The sequence below is a fragment of the Uranotaenia lowii genome, chromosome 3, assembly GCF_029784155.1.
Source record: "Uranotaenia lowii strain MFRU-FL chromosome 3, ASM2978415v1, whole genome shotgun sequence".
In the NCBI taxonomy this organism is placed as follows: domain Eukaryota; kingdom Metazoa; phylum Arthropoda; class Insecta; order Diptera; family Culicidae; genus Uranotaenia; species Uranotaenia lowii.
In genome coordinates, this window is record NC_073693.1 from 360,760,411 (window position 1) to 360,777,622 (window position 17,212).

At 37.4% G+C, this 17,212-nt stretch overlaps 2 protein-coding genes across 2 annotated transcripts in view; both read left to right on the plus strand.

Annotated features, from left to right (window-relative positions):
• Positions 1-1,212: 1,212 nt before the first annotated feature.
• On the plus strand, positions 1,213-7,203 carry LOC129750919 (isopentenyl-diphosphate Delta-isomerase 1). Its single transcript, XM_055746115.1, has 3 exons — positions 1,213-1,772; positions 6,437-6,583; positions 6,653-7,203. The coding sequence occupies exons 1-3, from the start codon at positions 1,461-1,463 to the stop codon at positions 6,959-6,961; spliced, it is 768 nt and encodes a 255-aa protein (XP_055602090.1). The 5' UTR covers positions 1,213-1,460; the 3' UTR covers positions 6,962-7,203.
• LOC129750917 (uncharacterized) overlaps positions 1,670-17,212 on the plus strand; it is a 103,477-nt gene continuing 87,934 nt past the window's right edge. Inside the window, exon 1 of the mRNA XM_055746114.1 lies at positions 1,670-1,772. The gene's annotated coding sequence lies outside the window, so the exon portion shown is untranslated. The remainder of the gene's footprint in view (positions 1,773-17,212) is intronic.

Below are 17,212 nucleotides of genomic sequence, written 5' to 3' on the forward strand. Positions count from 1 at the left end.
TTTTGTTACGACTGCGGGGCTGCCATCTAGGCTAAGTGCAGTAAAACTTGCGCGCTACGAATTGTAATTATAAGAATATTTGCTGCAACAGCTGTTATTCATAGAATTTTTTTTAGTTATTTTCGCGCATTCCACTGAACAGATCTTAGAATATGGTTCTTGAGTAAATTCGATTAATTGTCATTAATGGGACAATTCAGCACCAACATGTGAAAAGGGTATAAAAGACAAAGTAAACAAAACCCGTTTTCAGGGGATTCAAATAGCCCAATATGAGCTCTACTTAACACAAAAACCGTTTTTAGCTTTTCAGTTTTCGTAAGATTTATGATGCAGTTTGAGTAAAGGGTCTAAAAAATTTAGAACCATAAAATGACATTATTCTCACACAGATTGTTTTATACACCCTTTACTCCACAACAAAGCAAACGGTCTAGATGCAAAAAATTAAATGGGGAAGAATGCGGAAAGCTATTCACTCACTCCTGTAGCTAGAACCATAAGCCTTTGTCAAAAAATAGGGGAAATTTTATCTTCATCTCACTCACACATATGAGACATACAGTACAAAGCAAAGGGTGTATAAATCATTTAGACGAATTTATACTCCAGCTAGGGTCTATAAACAATTGCGAGCTATTTTTCCATGATAACACCGTCGTATCGATAAAAACATATTTAGAATGATCCTACGCACCTTTTTGACCATATAGACTTGGAAAATTCCTAGTGAATTTAAATTAGCGATTTAAAACAGATTGCAAAATTTTCAAACGCGTTTTTCTCGAAACGTCATAAATGAACATAGACCCTTTTCTCGTGTTGGTGCTGAATTGTTACATCATATCGTCAATCCATTTTCACCTCAAGTAGAATATATTTTTATTTTTTCAACCTGCACTGATCAAACTGATTTTGTGTTTTGTTAATTTCTTAACATTCATTCAAACTGGCTTTTAAAACTCAAATCACACGTCTAGCTGTTGGAGAGTTAAAAAAAAACTATTGAAATTTGTGTTGCCATCACCAATTGGTAATCAATCATGCATTGTTGTTTTTTTTTTGTGTTAATCTCTCTCGAATCTGCGTTTCGCAAATAAACAAAAAGAGATTCTCCACTCTCTCCTGTCCACTGTCTCGTCTCGTCTCCTTCCAGTTTCCACTCCAGTCCTCTCATCTTTCCACCCCAGTCTCTTCCACGCATTGTTGTCTTATCTTGCTCAATCTCTTGCTCTCGCTCTCGCTCTTTCCAATTTTGTTCGTTCGCTCGCGTTTTATGATTTAGTGCCAAAGTGACCATCACCAGAAATCTCAGAAGTGCCCCACAATCAGCCAGCGACTGACTGGTTGGTCGATGGAATGTGGTATTGTGGTGTGATAATAACAAAATACGTGAAACTTTCCAGCGTCTAGGTCAGCGCTGGCTCATTTGCATACATACGGTTCCGATCGATTGAACAATGGCTTTGTTGACGCGCTTCCGGTCCTCGATTCCTTGGTCCGAGCTGAGGCAACAGTTCCGGCGCCTCCCGGGAAGATGCTACAACAGTACCGTCGCGACGGCGGAAGCAGCCGCCAAACTTCAGGAACTGGCCATGATGGAGGAGAACTGCATACTGGTCAACGAGCGGGACGAGCCACTGGGGAATGCCTCCAAACGGGACTGCCACCGGGTAGATTCCAACGGGGACATCCGGCTGCATCGGGCCTTTAGCGTCTTCCTGTTCAACTCTAAGGGCGAAATGTTGCTTCAGCGGCGGTCCACCCATAAGGTATGCTCTATAAAATTAACTCTTATTAAGAAAACAATCGAAAGCTAGGAATCCGCTAATTCGATAGCGCCAAAACGACTTGAGTTGGCCCATGTTACAACAACAGCGCTCATATATGAAAACTTGAAATCGAAATCTAGCCAAGGTGCGTCGTCCGATTGTTTGCTTTCTCTTACGACGAGCGCCGCACAGGTGCGCTCGGAAAAATAGTTTTGCATTGCGTCACGGTTAAATCCACATGAAACACTATCAATCGTTGACTGAAAGTGACTTAACGTAAAGTCACGGTGAAACTTAGAACGTTAAATTCATCGATTTATTTATTTAAATCAGATCGACTGAATCTTGAAAGTTTGTTAAACTTTTTCTAAACCATTGACCGTTTTGAGCTTCTAATCCTGAGTTCAGGGTGACGCCCGGCCAGAACTTATTGTTTCGAATGTTACTATTCAATCAGATAGGCACGCCTGCAGGCAGTCTGCATTTTACCGTGTCAATAACGGGCGAGTGTTTCTTGTTTCTCGTAAGCGCATCTTTATGGTAAAAATAAAACATAAGCCACACAAAGAAAAAGTTATTCGCTAAACTTTCGTTGCTATCCAGCGTTCGATGGGTGGCAGAAAAAGTCTTCCACTTCAGTCTACCCTATGTTAAGATGGTACCTTTGAATTAGTATCTATGTAAATCATAAAAACCACTGCTTTTCAGATTTACATATTTTCATGTAGGATTTAATGAATGTTAATAACTCGTGTATAAGCCAAGTTGTTTAGTAAAGCTTATCTCAAATTAAATTTTTTCCTACGATAGATTACTAATTATCATAAAATTGCGGTCCTTATTAACTTAATATGCACGTCACTTGCAGTTGCATTTGTCCCATAATAATCCAGATTGTTGACTTTTTATTAGATTTAAGCTTTTTATTGGGTTTTTTTTATTTATTGTAAAAACGTAATAAAGGAGTAAGTTAAGTCTTTATTTTTCGTTTCGAACGAAGTTAAAATTGTATGATGAAATAAAATATTTTTGTTCTTGATTAATGACAGAAGTAAGGAATATTTTAATAAAAAATGGGCTAGCGATTATAGATTTCTTATAGACAGAACTCGGCAAAATTCTGATTTCTCGAAAAAACAATATCTGTAATTCTGTGATTCAAATCAGAAAGTTTGTAACGATTACACAGCGGAACAGTATTTTTGGTGCCTATGTTTCAACTGATTTTACGAGAGTTTTTCGTCCTGAATTCAAAACATTTCAGAGATTTCGTCTATTACTTCGAGTTTCGGTGATATGGCATGTGGAAAATAATAAATTGATCAGTTTTGGGTAAAATCAATCTTTCACGTCTTGGTGGCCGAGTTGTTAGCTAGGTGACACGGTAATTACATGGACCACTTGAAGCATGGGTTCGATTTCCATCTCGGAACTGGGTGTTAAATGTTAAGGCAGAAACACAATACAGCGTCGGTCGTCGCGTCACGTCAGCGGTCAACGCTGTCGATAAGTACTAAAACGCGGACGCGACGCACCCGACGATTTTTGCATCACAATTCAGCGTCAAGAGACATCTAAGATGACTCTTGACGCTGAATTGTGATGCAAAAATCGTCGGGTGCGTCGCGTCCGCGTTTTAGTACTTATCGACAGCGTTGACCGCTGACGTGACGCGACGACCGACGCTGTATTGTGTTTCTGCCTTTAATCGTAAGTTGTCATTGTCCATGTTTATTAAGTCTGTAAACCTTAATCGGCTAAGACAGCGTATGTCTTTCCATAACTGATAAGATAATCCTTACATTAAAACGAACAGCTTGGTTTCAATCTATTTACTACTCTTCATTCAATGCTGGATTACATTATTGCCAAGAAATGCTAGAATCAGACATACAACGCTTTCAAAAAATAGAATTCTACAATTTATAGAAATTCCAAAAAATAAGATTAGAACTTCTTCTGACATCATTGAAGAAAGTTATTGAAATTGGATATTAAAGATTTTAATTAATCCAACAACTTTGTTGAAGACTGTAAAATGATTTGGCTTACGGTTTTTAAAAATATCAAAGATTCAATTTAGTTTAATTTTTATTTAAAATTTCGTCAAAATTCCCGTTTATTGCAGGTTTGGAAAAAAGAAAACTTACATAACTTTTTTTTCTCAGATTTTCAAAATTACTAGCGTTATTTGGGAAAGTTGATCATTGAGTCAATTTGTATTTGTATTTCACAGTTTTGTCAAAAAAGTAATCAAACTGAATAACAATTTTTTTACCTATTTTTTAAAGTTATCTCGAAAACTAGAGCTGACAGAAAAAACTAATTGAATATTTTGATTCAGCGCCCCTGAATAAGTCAAAATTAGTTCAGAGATTCCTGGTATCTCGGAAAAATGTGAATTTTGGTGTCAATCCACATTACCAAAGCCATAGCCCATAAGATTTTCATGATTCAGCTTTAGAAAGCCTATGTTAGAGTTATCTAAATTAAATTAATAAAATTTATGAAATCTGTTAAAAAATTCTAGAATCGAAATGTAAACTTTAACATTGACAAATTTGATTAAAAATCCGTGAAATTATGATTTTTTTATGATTTTGAAACCTTGCGCAACATCTCAATGTAATAATTTCATACCGAACTTCAAATGAAAAAAAAACAAACACTGTTTATAGAAAAAAAATTGAGGCTTACGAAAAAATTTAAATATCGTGAAAAATCCTTTCGAAAATTGGCACAGAAAGCTACAGTTAAGTTCTATGAAACTTTTAAAGGGAAGTGATGATGAAAAATACCATCGCATTTGTTCGAACTAAAAGGGGTTTTATCAGAAAACAGTTCAATACATTTTACGAATCATAGAAATATTTTCACAATTTTTACGTTTTTTATAAATGAAAAGGAAGCAAATGATGTTTCCTCTTTGTAAAAACAGATTATTCACTAAACATTTCAAATAAATTAAAACATTTCAATTATTGAAAAATGATCAAGATTTAGCGTCGAGCCTATTCAATTTAATCACCTTTGATTAAAACAAATGTTTATGCAAGTACATTAATTCGTTTTATTTAGCCTTTTTTTAATTTTTGTTGTCAAAAATTTGTCGTTATAAAAAATTGCGTAAAGCTCTGCCAACTATTATTAACTAAATTTTATGTTAATGCGCCCCGCCGAAAGAATTAAAAATTATAAGTGGCTCGTTGCTTCAAAAGGTCGCTCACCCCTGCTTTAAATATTGAACGTTGTAGAGCAAATAAGATAACTCGCTTAGATCTGTAAATACAGATTTGTCACATAGGTGGAAACCCCAAAATGGGTCAAGTAATGTCTACCACAGATGAATTTATTTTTTGAATTTTGTTTACTGTAAATGAAACAACTTTGGCGGATGATGAACAGTTGGATGTTTTTTTTTTTGAAAATTTATTTAAGACTTCAATAAGACTGTTGTTGTGGACTGTTGGATGGGCATCTTTTTATATATTTTTTTTATTTACAAACTCCGAGTCAAATCTTCTATATCTACAGTTGCGTTCAAAAAAGAATGAAATAGCGTGAAGCAGCGCACCCACTTTCAACTTTGACGAGCTGCCATGCCATTTCTCTCTCGGTTGATATTTTTTCATGAAAATTTCACACAATCTAGTTCAACTATCCAACTAACACTCTACGTAATTTGAAGTCTTTACAATGACGGGAAACAAAGATAGAGCTATTTCCATAAAGAAGGGCAATTTGGAATTGCTTCACTAAACTTGCTGTATCTTCGACAATTTTCATTGAAAAATCTTGAAATTTGGCTCAAAGTTGGGAAAATGTTTGATCTAATACCAGGCCAAGTTTCGTCGAAATCGATGAACGTAATCAAAAATGGTGCCGGGTAGAAAATCAGGTTCATTATCGCCCAACATACGATTTCATTCTTTTTTGGACGGATGTTTGTATGGAAAACATCGTAAACCATGTATTCTTGGTTTTTTCTTTCACAAAATCAAAATTTATTTCAAAGAAGGTTGTAAATTGAAAGAAACTTCATTCCTGCTTTGTTTAGAAATAGAAATAGTTCCTACAGAGGAACGAAGAAAGGCATCCCACCCTCGTAAACCTACATTGGTTGGCTAACAATCCGCTTGAAGCCATTGTAGGTTTCTGAGGGTTGGATGCCTTTCTATGTTCCTTCGACGAACCATATCGGCCGTGGAAGCCTTCATTCGAAGGCCAACCACACAGACGTAGGCAGGATCTTGCCACCGACCCGATGGGGGACCCATACATACAACCATACACAAATTTTTCCTGTGGTTCTGAAATCCAGACATAGTTTTTCTTCAGTTTCAATCTTTTTTTCAAGGTGGAGATATCTCCGCTATGACACAGACGAGGCAGTTCATCTGTAACATAAAAAGAATTTTTTTTAAAATTTATTTTAAAAAAGCGCTGCCGTACGAACCAGGGGTTCCAATCTTTGCGGTCCGGGGCCGTGCCAGCAAACGAGGTTGAACCGAGTTGAAGGAATCCTGTTCCTAAACAAGCCAGCTAATTATAATTTTAGTATTTCGCGAATTTACCCCAGTCACTCTTATTTTTTTTCGATAATTCTTTCACTTTTTCGGACACTTGTCTACTAAAATGTCATCAACAAATTCCTCCATTTTTAGATTACTTTTCCCGATTGCTATACAAATGCATGCTGCAGTCATCCGTTGCACGATATCGAAGGCGAACGAGAGGAGCTGAATGCGCTCGGAATCCGCCGGGCCGCTCAGCGGCGCCTAAACTACGAACTTGGAATTCCGCTCAACCAAGTAAGTATCGATTATTATTATTAAAACTCTTCAAAAATGAGCTCCCTGAGGCCAAAACTTTATTTTTAGGTTCGTCCAGAGAACTTCCACTTTCTGACGCGGATTCACTACCTGGATCGGGGTGATGGCATCTGGGGCGAGCACGAAGTCGATTACATCCTGTTTCTGCAGAAAGACGTCGATCTGAAGCCAAACGAAAGCGAAGTGCGGGAGGTACGCTACATCAGCCGAGATCAACTGGACCAGCAGATAGGAGACCTGCGGGCACCTTTAACACCCTGGTTTCGATTGATACTGGCCCACCGGTTGAAACTCTGGTGGGACAACTTGCATAGATTGAAAAAGTTCGAAAATCTTAGCACAATAGAACGTTTCTAATCAGTCAAATCAAAGAATGTATAGGTAAAATAGTCGGTATCAAAGTGCGAATACAATAACATTACCAGGGCATCACACTTATTTAGGATTTCAAAGGAATGGTTATGTAGTCTTAATTTTACCACTCAACTATCGATTACGTTTTACTTGAAACTAACATTTATAGTGTCTTCAAAATGAAATATAGCAATACTGAGCTTTTAAATTCGTTTTTAATAAACTGGAGAACTTATTCTGACAAATATTCAAAGTCTGGAAATTATTTATTTTGGATAAACACACCGGGGTAAGTGCAAACGGATTTCACCATAGTTCAACTTTCACATGTCCTAGAAAAATATGTATGTCTTCAAAAATTATAAGATATCGTTCGTTGCATCACTAAAATAATTCTAAAAGCAACGGTACTTTTGTGAAAAAATTTCTAAGTTTACACTTGCCCTGTTTATGGGGGCAAGTGCAAATGCTTTTTCCAAACTAATTCACAGATTCGTCAGTGTGTCCATGAGGGTGTCTGAGGGTCCAAAAATGTCAAGCAAAATGTTCTTCTCTAAACTCGAAATTTTAAATTCCTAATAAAAATTTCGATGAACGCCTCAAGTTAATCAAGAGTAACAATCTCGACTCAGAACTAAGACCATAACCTAGAAATCTTATACCAGGTCCACGATTTTACTATAGAATTTCGAGAATTTTCTCACATGTTGGTAGAATCTTAAAAAGACTACTCAATTTTTTTCAGGAATTTAACACTTAGGGCATTCTTCCCTAAACTGTACTAAAAAACGCTATCAAAAGTTATTCACATAAGAAGTTTTTGCATAAACTTTGGGTACAGTCGTTAGTCTCCAATATAAAATTTTCAATAAGATTAGACTCACTAAAAGCAAGTTCACTGGTGTTGGGAAAAAGTTGCAGAAATTCAGACACTTGTGACACATATTGAAAACTTTACCATGCAAAAACATTTTCAAGATCCTCAATTCAGTTCGAACTTCAATTTTTTTACAACACGTGTTCTTTTTTCGCATGCTGTGATGCAAAAATAGCTCGATTTCTATCACATACGTCTGAGATGGAAACAGTGCTGTTAAAAAATACAACGCCCATAGATCTTGAAAACATTATTGCATGGTAAAATTTTCAAAATGTGCTACAAGTGTCGAAATTTCTACCACTTTTTCCCAACACCAGTGAACTTACTCTAAGGTTGCTTGATTGCCCGGATTTCCGAAAGTTTAATTTAAATTGCGTGATAACATCTTTGTATTTTGCGTCCAAAACAATTTTTTTAACTAAGTTTATTCAAATAAACTGGCTGATGTATTTCGAAGAAAACAAACTATTTTTCGAGTTTTTGTTTTCTTGATTTTAATTAAAGAATTCCTAAATTTGTCCGGATATTGCCCAGATTTTAAGTTGTAAACAAAATCGTGTGCCGGATTTTGCAAGGTTTTCAGATGAAATAGCCCAGATTTTCCTTGCCCAGATAAGTGTGGAAAAATATCTGGTGACCTTAGGTTTGAATAATTTCCTATGCTCTAGTACCATTTTTTTTTTTCATAAATCTAAATTTGTTGCCCGTGACCGAATTGTGGAATCTGAATCCAGTTTATAGTTCTTGATTTTCAGTTTGATTCACCATTGGGGCAAAATCACGATCCGAATCTTGGTTTTACATTTAAAACTAAAATAAGATTCATTTGACATGTTCGAAACTCATCATTCCGGAATATAAAAAGAAAATTAAAATAACAATCACTATTTAAAATTTGGATTCGAAATTTTTACTCTTAATGCTTATGCCGAATTGAAACTTTCAAAATTTCATAATGGTGATCCAGAAATGAAATATTAGAGTTTCATCATTCGGAATTTTCATTCAGGATAGGAATATAAAATTTGTATTCAAGTTCGAAATGCAGAATTCAGATTCGGAATTAAAATTCAAAATTTCCCAAAACAAAACACAAAACAGGTAAAAACCACTTTATAAAATAAGATCTAAACTCATTTTGTAAATGGCGTTCCTTGAAAAATCTAAGTTTCAATTTTTCACAGGATTACAATAATGAAATAAATTATTAATGATTATTTAATGTTGATAAAATATCTTGTACTTCATCTTCGGGTTCAAGAAATATATTTTATTTGTTTGTTGTTAAACATTATTTATATTGTAGATACACTGTATCAAAAAATTGTCCGTACAGCACGTTCCTTGAAATCCAAACAATCAAAAAGTGCACTTTTTCAGTCAATAAAAATACTACAACTCAGTCAGTACAAGTCAGTATTAAAATTGTTTATGAATTTAACCTTAAAAATAATTTAATTCATTTTGTATAGAAAGTCCCAAAAACGACGTCAAAAATTGTCCGTACACTGAGGCCTTTGTAAAATATTAGTCAAGTAAACAGTTATGTGTCATTCTGTCAAACGCAGAAACGTGAGTTGAATCTCAGCAAAGACAATTCCCGCAATATCCAGTGGTCTGAGATATAAATACGGTAAAATGAACTTTATTTAGCATAAATCTGTAGATTTCAACAATTTGTGGATTAAATTAACAGGAAAATGTCTGCTCCTCACAAAAAAAAAATACCCGTTGACATCCGGAAACTGATTGTTGACCTGAAGAATGACGGTAAAAGCTTGTCCGAAATTTATTTATTTACTTGTCTTCGAATTACGCGTAGTATAGTAAAACGGTCATGATCGTCGGTTCAGTATGTCCTTCAAAACTTTAAGATGACTAACTCCCTGACTACTCGTATAAGCTGATGGTTGGTTTGATTGTATTTTCGGGACAGAACCAAACAATCATATTTATATTCCTGTAGACGTGTAATTAGTTTTAAGTATTTTGTTAAAGCAGTTAGCTTTCAGTCCATCGATATCGTTGGTTCCGGATATCTCGGAAAAGCAGCGGCAGTGGAAGTGGTTCTGGAAGCGGCCCACACTACTCTGCTTAGATCCGGTACTTCGAAAGAAAGTGAAAGGTGGTGAAAGTGCCTGTTCAAATAAATAAATCATTAAAATTTGTTTGTAGATTGATAAAATAAATGAAATTAATTATTAAAAGATTGTTTCTTGTAAAAAGATGAAAAAACTCCATTGAATCTGGTCAATAAAAAAGTAAATAAAACAAATTCCAATAGGATTTTTCCGGAATTCAGTGGCTTTGAAATTTACATCACTTTCATATTACATGCTGCATAATATTATCTACAGGCGTGTAATGTATAACTGGCACTGAAAATTCCGTCATATATGATGCTTCTTTTTATTTACATCATATGTGATGTAATTTTCCAGATTTTTTTGGTAGTGTGTACCATCAAGACAGCCATCAATAGTGCTGCGGAGAACGTCATCGGTTATGTGGAGCGAACTCGACGGAACGACTGGTTCGACGAGGAGTGTAGGAGGGTGATGGACGAAGAGAATGCCGCGCGGGCGGCAGTAGTGCAAAAAGGCACCCGTCGAAATGTGGAAACATCGACAGCGGAAGAGGCAGCGAGTCCGAATTTTCCAGGAGAAAAAGCGCCGCCTGGAGGAGGAGGAGCTGGAGCAGCTGCATCGTTCCCAAGAAACACGAAAGTTCTATCAGAAACTCAACGCATCCCGCAAAGGCTTCGTGCCGCAAGCCGAAATGTGCCGGGATAAGGACGGAGGCATCCTGACCGACAATCGTGAGGTGATCAAAAGGTGGAAGCAGCACTTCGATGAACACCTGAACGGCGCACATGCAGGAGATCAAGACGGTGGGGGAAGGTACATCGCCGGCGTAGCCAACGACGTAGAGGAGCCAATCCCAACGATGAGTGAAGTTAAGGAAGCCATTCGCCAGCTGAATAGAAACAAGTCGCCTGGAAGGATGGCATCGCAGCTGAACTCATCAAAATGGGCCCGGACAAGTTGGCCGATTGCCTACACCGGTTGATAGTCCGGATCTGGGACATAGAACAGCTACCGGAGGAGTGGAAGGAGGGGGTAATATGCCCCATCTACAAGAAGGGCGACAAATTGGACTGTGAGAACTACCGAGCGGTCACTGTCCTCAATGCCGCCTACAAAGTGTTGTCCCGAATCCTACTCCGCCGCCTAACGCCACAAGCAAACAGATTCGTGAGAAGTCATCAGGCCGGCTTCATGAAGGGACGGTCTACGAGGGACCAGATATTCACATTACGGCAAATCTTCCAAAAATGCCGGGAACACCAAGTCCCCACGCACCATCTATACATCGACATCGAGCTATGGAAAATCATGGACGAGAACGGCTTTTCCGGGAAGCTGATCAGACTGATCAAGGCGACGATGGATGGAACGCAGTGCTCTGTGCGGATCTCGGGTGAATTGTCGAGTTCATTCGAGTCACGCAGGGGGCTTCGACAAGGTGATGGTCTATCCTGCATGATGTTCAACGTGGCGCTAGAAGGTGTTATTCGACGAGCGGTGGGCGAAATGCGGGGCACGATTTTCAACAGATCCAGTCAACTTATCTGCTTTGCCGATGACATTGATATAGTCGGCAGATCATGGAAGGTGGAAGACATCTACCGCAAACTGAAACGCGAAGCAGGAAGGATTGGGTTGATGATTAATACGTCCAAGACGAAGTACATGCTGGCCTGCGGATCTGAGACCGACCGAACCCGCTTGTCCAGTAATAACAAGGTCACGATCGACGGCGACGAGCTGGAGATTGTCGAAGACTTTGTTTATCTCGGCTCACTGGTGACCGCAGACAATGACACCAGCCGTGAGATCCGGAGGCGAATTATCAGCGGAAGTCGTGCCTACTATGGACTCCACAAGCAACTGCGGTCGAGAAGACTTAGCCCTCGCACGAAGTGTAACGTGTACATGACGCTCATTAGACCGGTTGTTCTCTACGGGCACGAGACATGGATATTGCTCGAGAAGGACCTGCGTACACTCGGAGTATTCGAGTGTCGAGTGTTAAGAACCATCTTTGGCGGCGTACAGGAGAACGGAGTGTGGAGGCGAAGGATGAAACACGAGCACGCGCGACTCTACGGCGAACCCAGTATCCAGAAGGTGGTGAAAGCTGGCCGGATACGCTGGGCGGGACATGTTGCGAGAATGCCGGACGACTGTCCTGCAAAACAGGTGTTCGCTACACTCAGAAAAATACTATTATGTATGCCATAAGATTCTCTTATGAAGTGGCGCCATAAGAAAAATTAATGAAATTCATAAGATTGTCTTATGACGCGAATGAATTCTGAAGATGAACGCCTACTTCAATGAGAGGTTGTTGCTTTTCATAAGAGATTCTTATGGAAACAGTAAATCACTTTCTAATAAGAAAAATTCTAGATATTTCATGCTGAAAACATTCACTTTATTGTTTGCCAAATTTGTTTAAAATTAAATCATTCATGGTCACCATCAGCAGCGCATCAACAGACGGCTCCATCAAAGTTTTTTTAGCCGCATCTTAATCTCCGACCTTTCGTTTTTTGCCGATCAGATTGCTGAAAAGTAAACAAATAATGTATTTTAGTAAACGTTCACACCAAAAACATCAAATCGAACTTACCATTCCGGAGATAACAATAAAATTTAACATTGAAGGAAAACTATAATTAATAACTATGAACTGGCGATTGCTTCGTACTGTTAGATGATGAAAAAAATCTGATGCTATGAATGAATGTGTTCATTATTTTTTCACAATTCCGTTTCTTCTATTTTTCATAAGAACATCGTATGAAAATTTAAAGAATTTCATAAGACTCTTATGAAACATTATTTTACACTCTAAAAAGCGGTTCATAAGATGCATCTTATGAAAATTATAATAAGAATTTGCCTGAGTGTACGAATCCGGTAGGAACAAGACGAGCGGGGGCGCAACGAGCGAGGTGGTTAGACCAAGTGGAGCGTGATCTGTCGAACGTGGGGTGCCCGAGGAATTGGAGAACGGTTGCCATGGACCGAGTGAATTTTAGGAACTATGTTCGTCAAGTTATGTCGTGAGACGGAATACTATGTAAATAAAAAAATAAATAAATAAGGATTCAGATTTTTTTGCTTGTTGCCCAGCTACCATGATACTGGAGGAATTTCTTGTGTTGATCTCCATCGACTTGGTCTTTCCGACATTGACTTTGAGACCTGCTGCCTTGGAGCTTTCGGTGAGGTCGTCGAGTTTGCTCTGCTAGGTCAAGGTCCTTTAGTTGCTCCATTGTCGAAGGATTCCACGGCAATCTTCGGTTGGGACTATAATCAATCGATCCAGTCAAGATCCCATCTATTACGATGAGATAGAGTAGCGGTGATAAGATACATCCTTGACTCACTCCAGTAGTTACCGGGATTAGATCAAACAAGACACCGTCGCGCAGGACCTTGCAAGAAAATGCCTCCTACTGTGCTTCGATGAGAAGGACTAGTTTCTCTGGGACTCCACGTCGCCTTAGAGCCGTTCAGATGTTTTCGTGGTTGAGTCGGTCAAATGCTTTTTCGAAATCAACGAACACCAGCAGAAGAGAGTCCTGGAATTCGTAGAGTACTTTGAGGGTTGTACAGATCAACGTTATGCCTCGCCAGTTACCGCACTCTGTCAGGTTTCCTTTCTTCGGGACCTTTACAAGGATACCCTACATCCAGTCGTGGAAAATCACCCGACAATATGATGCTAGGACGTTCCATGCGCACAACTTTGGATCTTCAGCGCCCAACGTGTCCACCTGTCAGACAGCAACTCAAGCGCAACCGAAGGTTCGAAGTTGGGTCTCCTGTTTACGCCAAAGTGTATTCAACAAACAATGAATGGAAGTGGATGCCAGGTGTGGTCCTCGAAAGAATCGTTAAGTCAACTATACGTTCTCCTGGATCATCAAGTTGGCCGACAAAAGATTCTGCGATCCCATCTAGACCAGATGAAGATTCGCTCCAGCGATGAATCATCAGCAGCAGAGGTTCCAATTCCATTGATAGAAGAGTTTGTTCATAGCAACCAACGATTCCTGTATCGTTCGATGGCAGAAATGGGTCTACCACAGTCGTTCAACAACCAACTGACATCGTACCAGAAGATGAACAACTGTTCATTCCTGACGATCTTCCTGAACACGACGAGGTCCCGCAAATAGACGAAAATTATCCTGATCTTGAAGGAACACTTCGGCCCGACTTCCAGGAACCTGGTCCATCTTCGTGTTCAACTCTATTACAACAACGTTCCCGGCGATCCGTGTGTCTTTCAAGGAAGCTAGATGACTACATCTGCTATTAGCTAAAAGGATAGATGCTACTGAGGCAGCGAATAAAATCTAGTTAGCCTAGACTTTGCTTAGCTTAGTTCACTACTCATATCCACCTTAAATCATTGAACTTGAAGTGCTTAGATATGATCATTCATTTTAAAACTCAGATTACATATTTGATTAGACCCTGTTAAATTTACGCACTTCAACTCCATGATCGCTGGCGTGGCTAAGCAGAACAAGTTCTACCTCGCCAATGGTTGCTACTCCGTGATTGATCGAGGCCATCAGCTTTGTGCAAGAATCAAAAGAATGGTGCTTGGGACTAGCAGTTCATTCACAATGCACAAAACTCATGCTCTCCCTTTGAAAATGATCAATAACGGCGCCGGCCACGTCCTAGTAGTCAATGAAGGATGAAGGAAGGATTGTTTGTAGGATTCTTCATAGGATCAATTAACAACCTTTTGTTTCTTTATATTCCAAAGATCAATTTTGAAAAATTTATTAACAATGGTAAGTTAATATCACCAACTAGAGAAACCGTCTATACGTCTGCGAATCTATATTCAAATATCCATGGAAAGGGGTTTGTTAGTAGGGAAAAGGTTATAGATCAGGATTCATTTTGGTTAATGGTGCGATCGAGTTTTCCTACACCTCCTATGCTCCTAGATTTTTCTTAAGGAAACTTCTATTTTCAACTTTGAGGCAGTGAAAAAACGTTTAATAGTGAAGTGAAAAAAATGTATGAATTTTCTTTAAACTAACTTGTTTTCCTAATTCATGTTTCTGATATACTAATGTGTTTTCAAAAACGATTCTTTAGATTGAAGATACTTCTATCAAACTTCGAAGAGTACCTATTTTTAAGAAAATGTTTAAATTATTAAAGTTTTGTTAATGAATAATATTATTCTCCTTTTTGTTTCTTCTAATTTTTAATTTGTTATGTTGGTTGTGAAAACTGAATAAAATCTTTTTTGGAAACTCGTCAGTGCAAATCAACTCTTTGCCTCAGTTTGATTTCGCGATTCCACGGAGAAAAAAATCTACCAAAAATTACAAAAAGTGACAAAAATGTCAAAAAAGCACAAAAAAAAGTTAAAACAAAACCACAAACTTGATCAAATTATAAAAAAAAATGTTGATATGCCGAAAACTACAAAAATGATCAACAGTGCAAAAAATGAAGTCATGGACAATAAAAAAAAAATTTCAAGTATGTTTAAAAATGACTTAAAAATTTAAAAAATCCAATAGTTCAGTTAGAAAACATCTCAACGAATACTTTTGATTAAGTTTGCACGTGGGTAGTTCCGACAAAGAGTTTCCTGGACGTTTCAAGGAAGACTTAAATCACAATACAGTTGTAGCTAAGCTGTTAAAATAAGCTTCTTTGATATTCGTCACTGAAGTTCCCTGACGAAGTCATTTTAGTCCCTAAGTATTCCACAAGTCAAATGAAGTTTTTCTGCCAATGTTGCCATTCAATCCGATAATAGGCAACTCTAAAATACAATTTTTTAAATCTAAAAACAAACAAAATTAAGGAAAATAGTCATATTTCCGTATAGTGATTTCAACGCATCATTATCGTTAGAATTCACAATTCAACTATGAACAACACTTTTACAGTAAAAAAAACTTTATATGATAAACAATTATAAAAACTTTGAAATAACTTTCGAACTAAAAATAAAATTATTCGAAAATTTCATCATCCATTAAAGCTAAAGTCGTTCTTTAAATTTTTTATTGTGGTTCTAATTTATGCTTAAAATACTTATTACAAGCTGTTGAGCTTTTGCAGATGTTTAAAAATAGTAAACAAAATGTGTTTGGGTTTTTCAATAGAAGGTTTTAAAAGTTCTGATGTTAAAATTGCATTATTGATCGTTCTAATTATGCACTTTTGATTGTTTTTTATTTAATAATATAGTTTAATATCATAGTAACCATTGAAATTGACAATTGGAAATAATTAGAAAATCTTTACACTATGAGTATATTTATGATACCCGTAAAACAAAACTGTTTTTTAGAACAACATATTTAAAAAAAATATTTATATCCAGCGCAAAAACTATGAAGACTCTTGAAAAATCTTCATCAAGAACAGCTAGGAAACTTGACCATAGTTTCGTTTAGTGGAAACTTGTACTTTGATCGGCACATCGCAAAACCACGTTTTATCCTATGAACTACCTTACTAAACAAGAAATTTCAATTTGAATACAATAAAGGTATACTTAGCTCGGATTTGTAGAATGATTCGAAGAAAGTATCAAGTAATGCTGTAAATTTTCTTCCGTTTCCGGCATCGGCCCCAGCTATTTCAACAGCTAATGCACATCGTCCACTAGAATTTCTATAATGAACTGCCCAAGTAACCATAAACACTAAAATCTAGCACCAATTCTGCTCTAACGTCAGCTATAGAGCTTGATTCTGTGCACCATTTTAGCTCTGTGAGCCAGGTTTGGCGAAATTAACTGCTGCTTTAGTGCAGAAACTGGTATAACCCTATAAAAGCACTCTATTAGAATTGGTTGATGCTATAGCGTTGGCTGGCAAAATGCTGGGAAAATGCAAATGGCGTTCAAATGAGGTTCCACCATGCGAAAAAAAAATATTTTTAGGATTTTTGGTTGGTTCATTTTTCTGCCATAATACTGAATTTGTTACTATTTTTATATTCGCTTATGCATATTTTTCAGCTGAAAATGACCTGGAATCGAACTCATGACATATATGGCTCAGACATTTGACATTGACTCTGCCTGTGATCCTATCAGGTCCACGTTAAATATTTGAAAAAAAAGTCTATTTGAATCAAATTTCTAGCAACTGGTGCCCTGAATTTGCATTGATTCAGCATAAATAAATGCTAATATGCTTTGGACTAATGCCACTGTAGTACTTACATAGTGCTAAAAAGCCTTAAAACAAGCTTGTGTGATGCCAATTTAATGCTTAGAAAATATAGCATTTGTTATTTTGATTT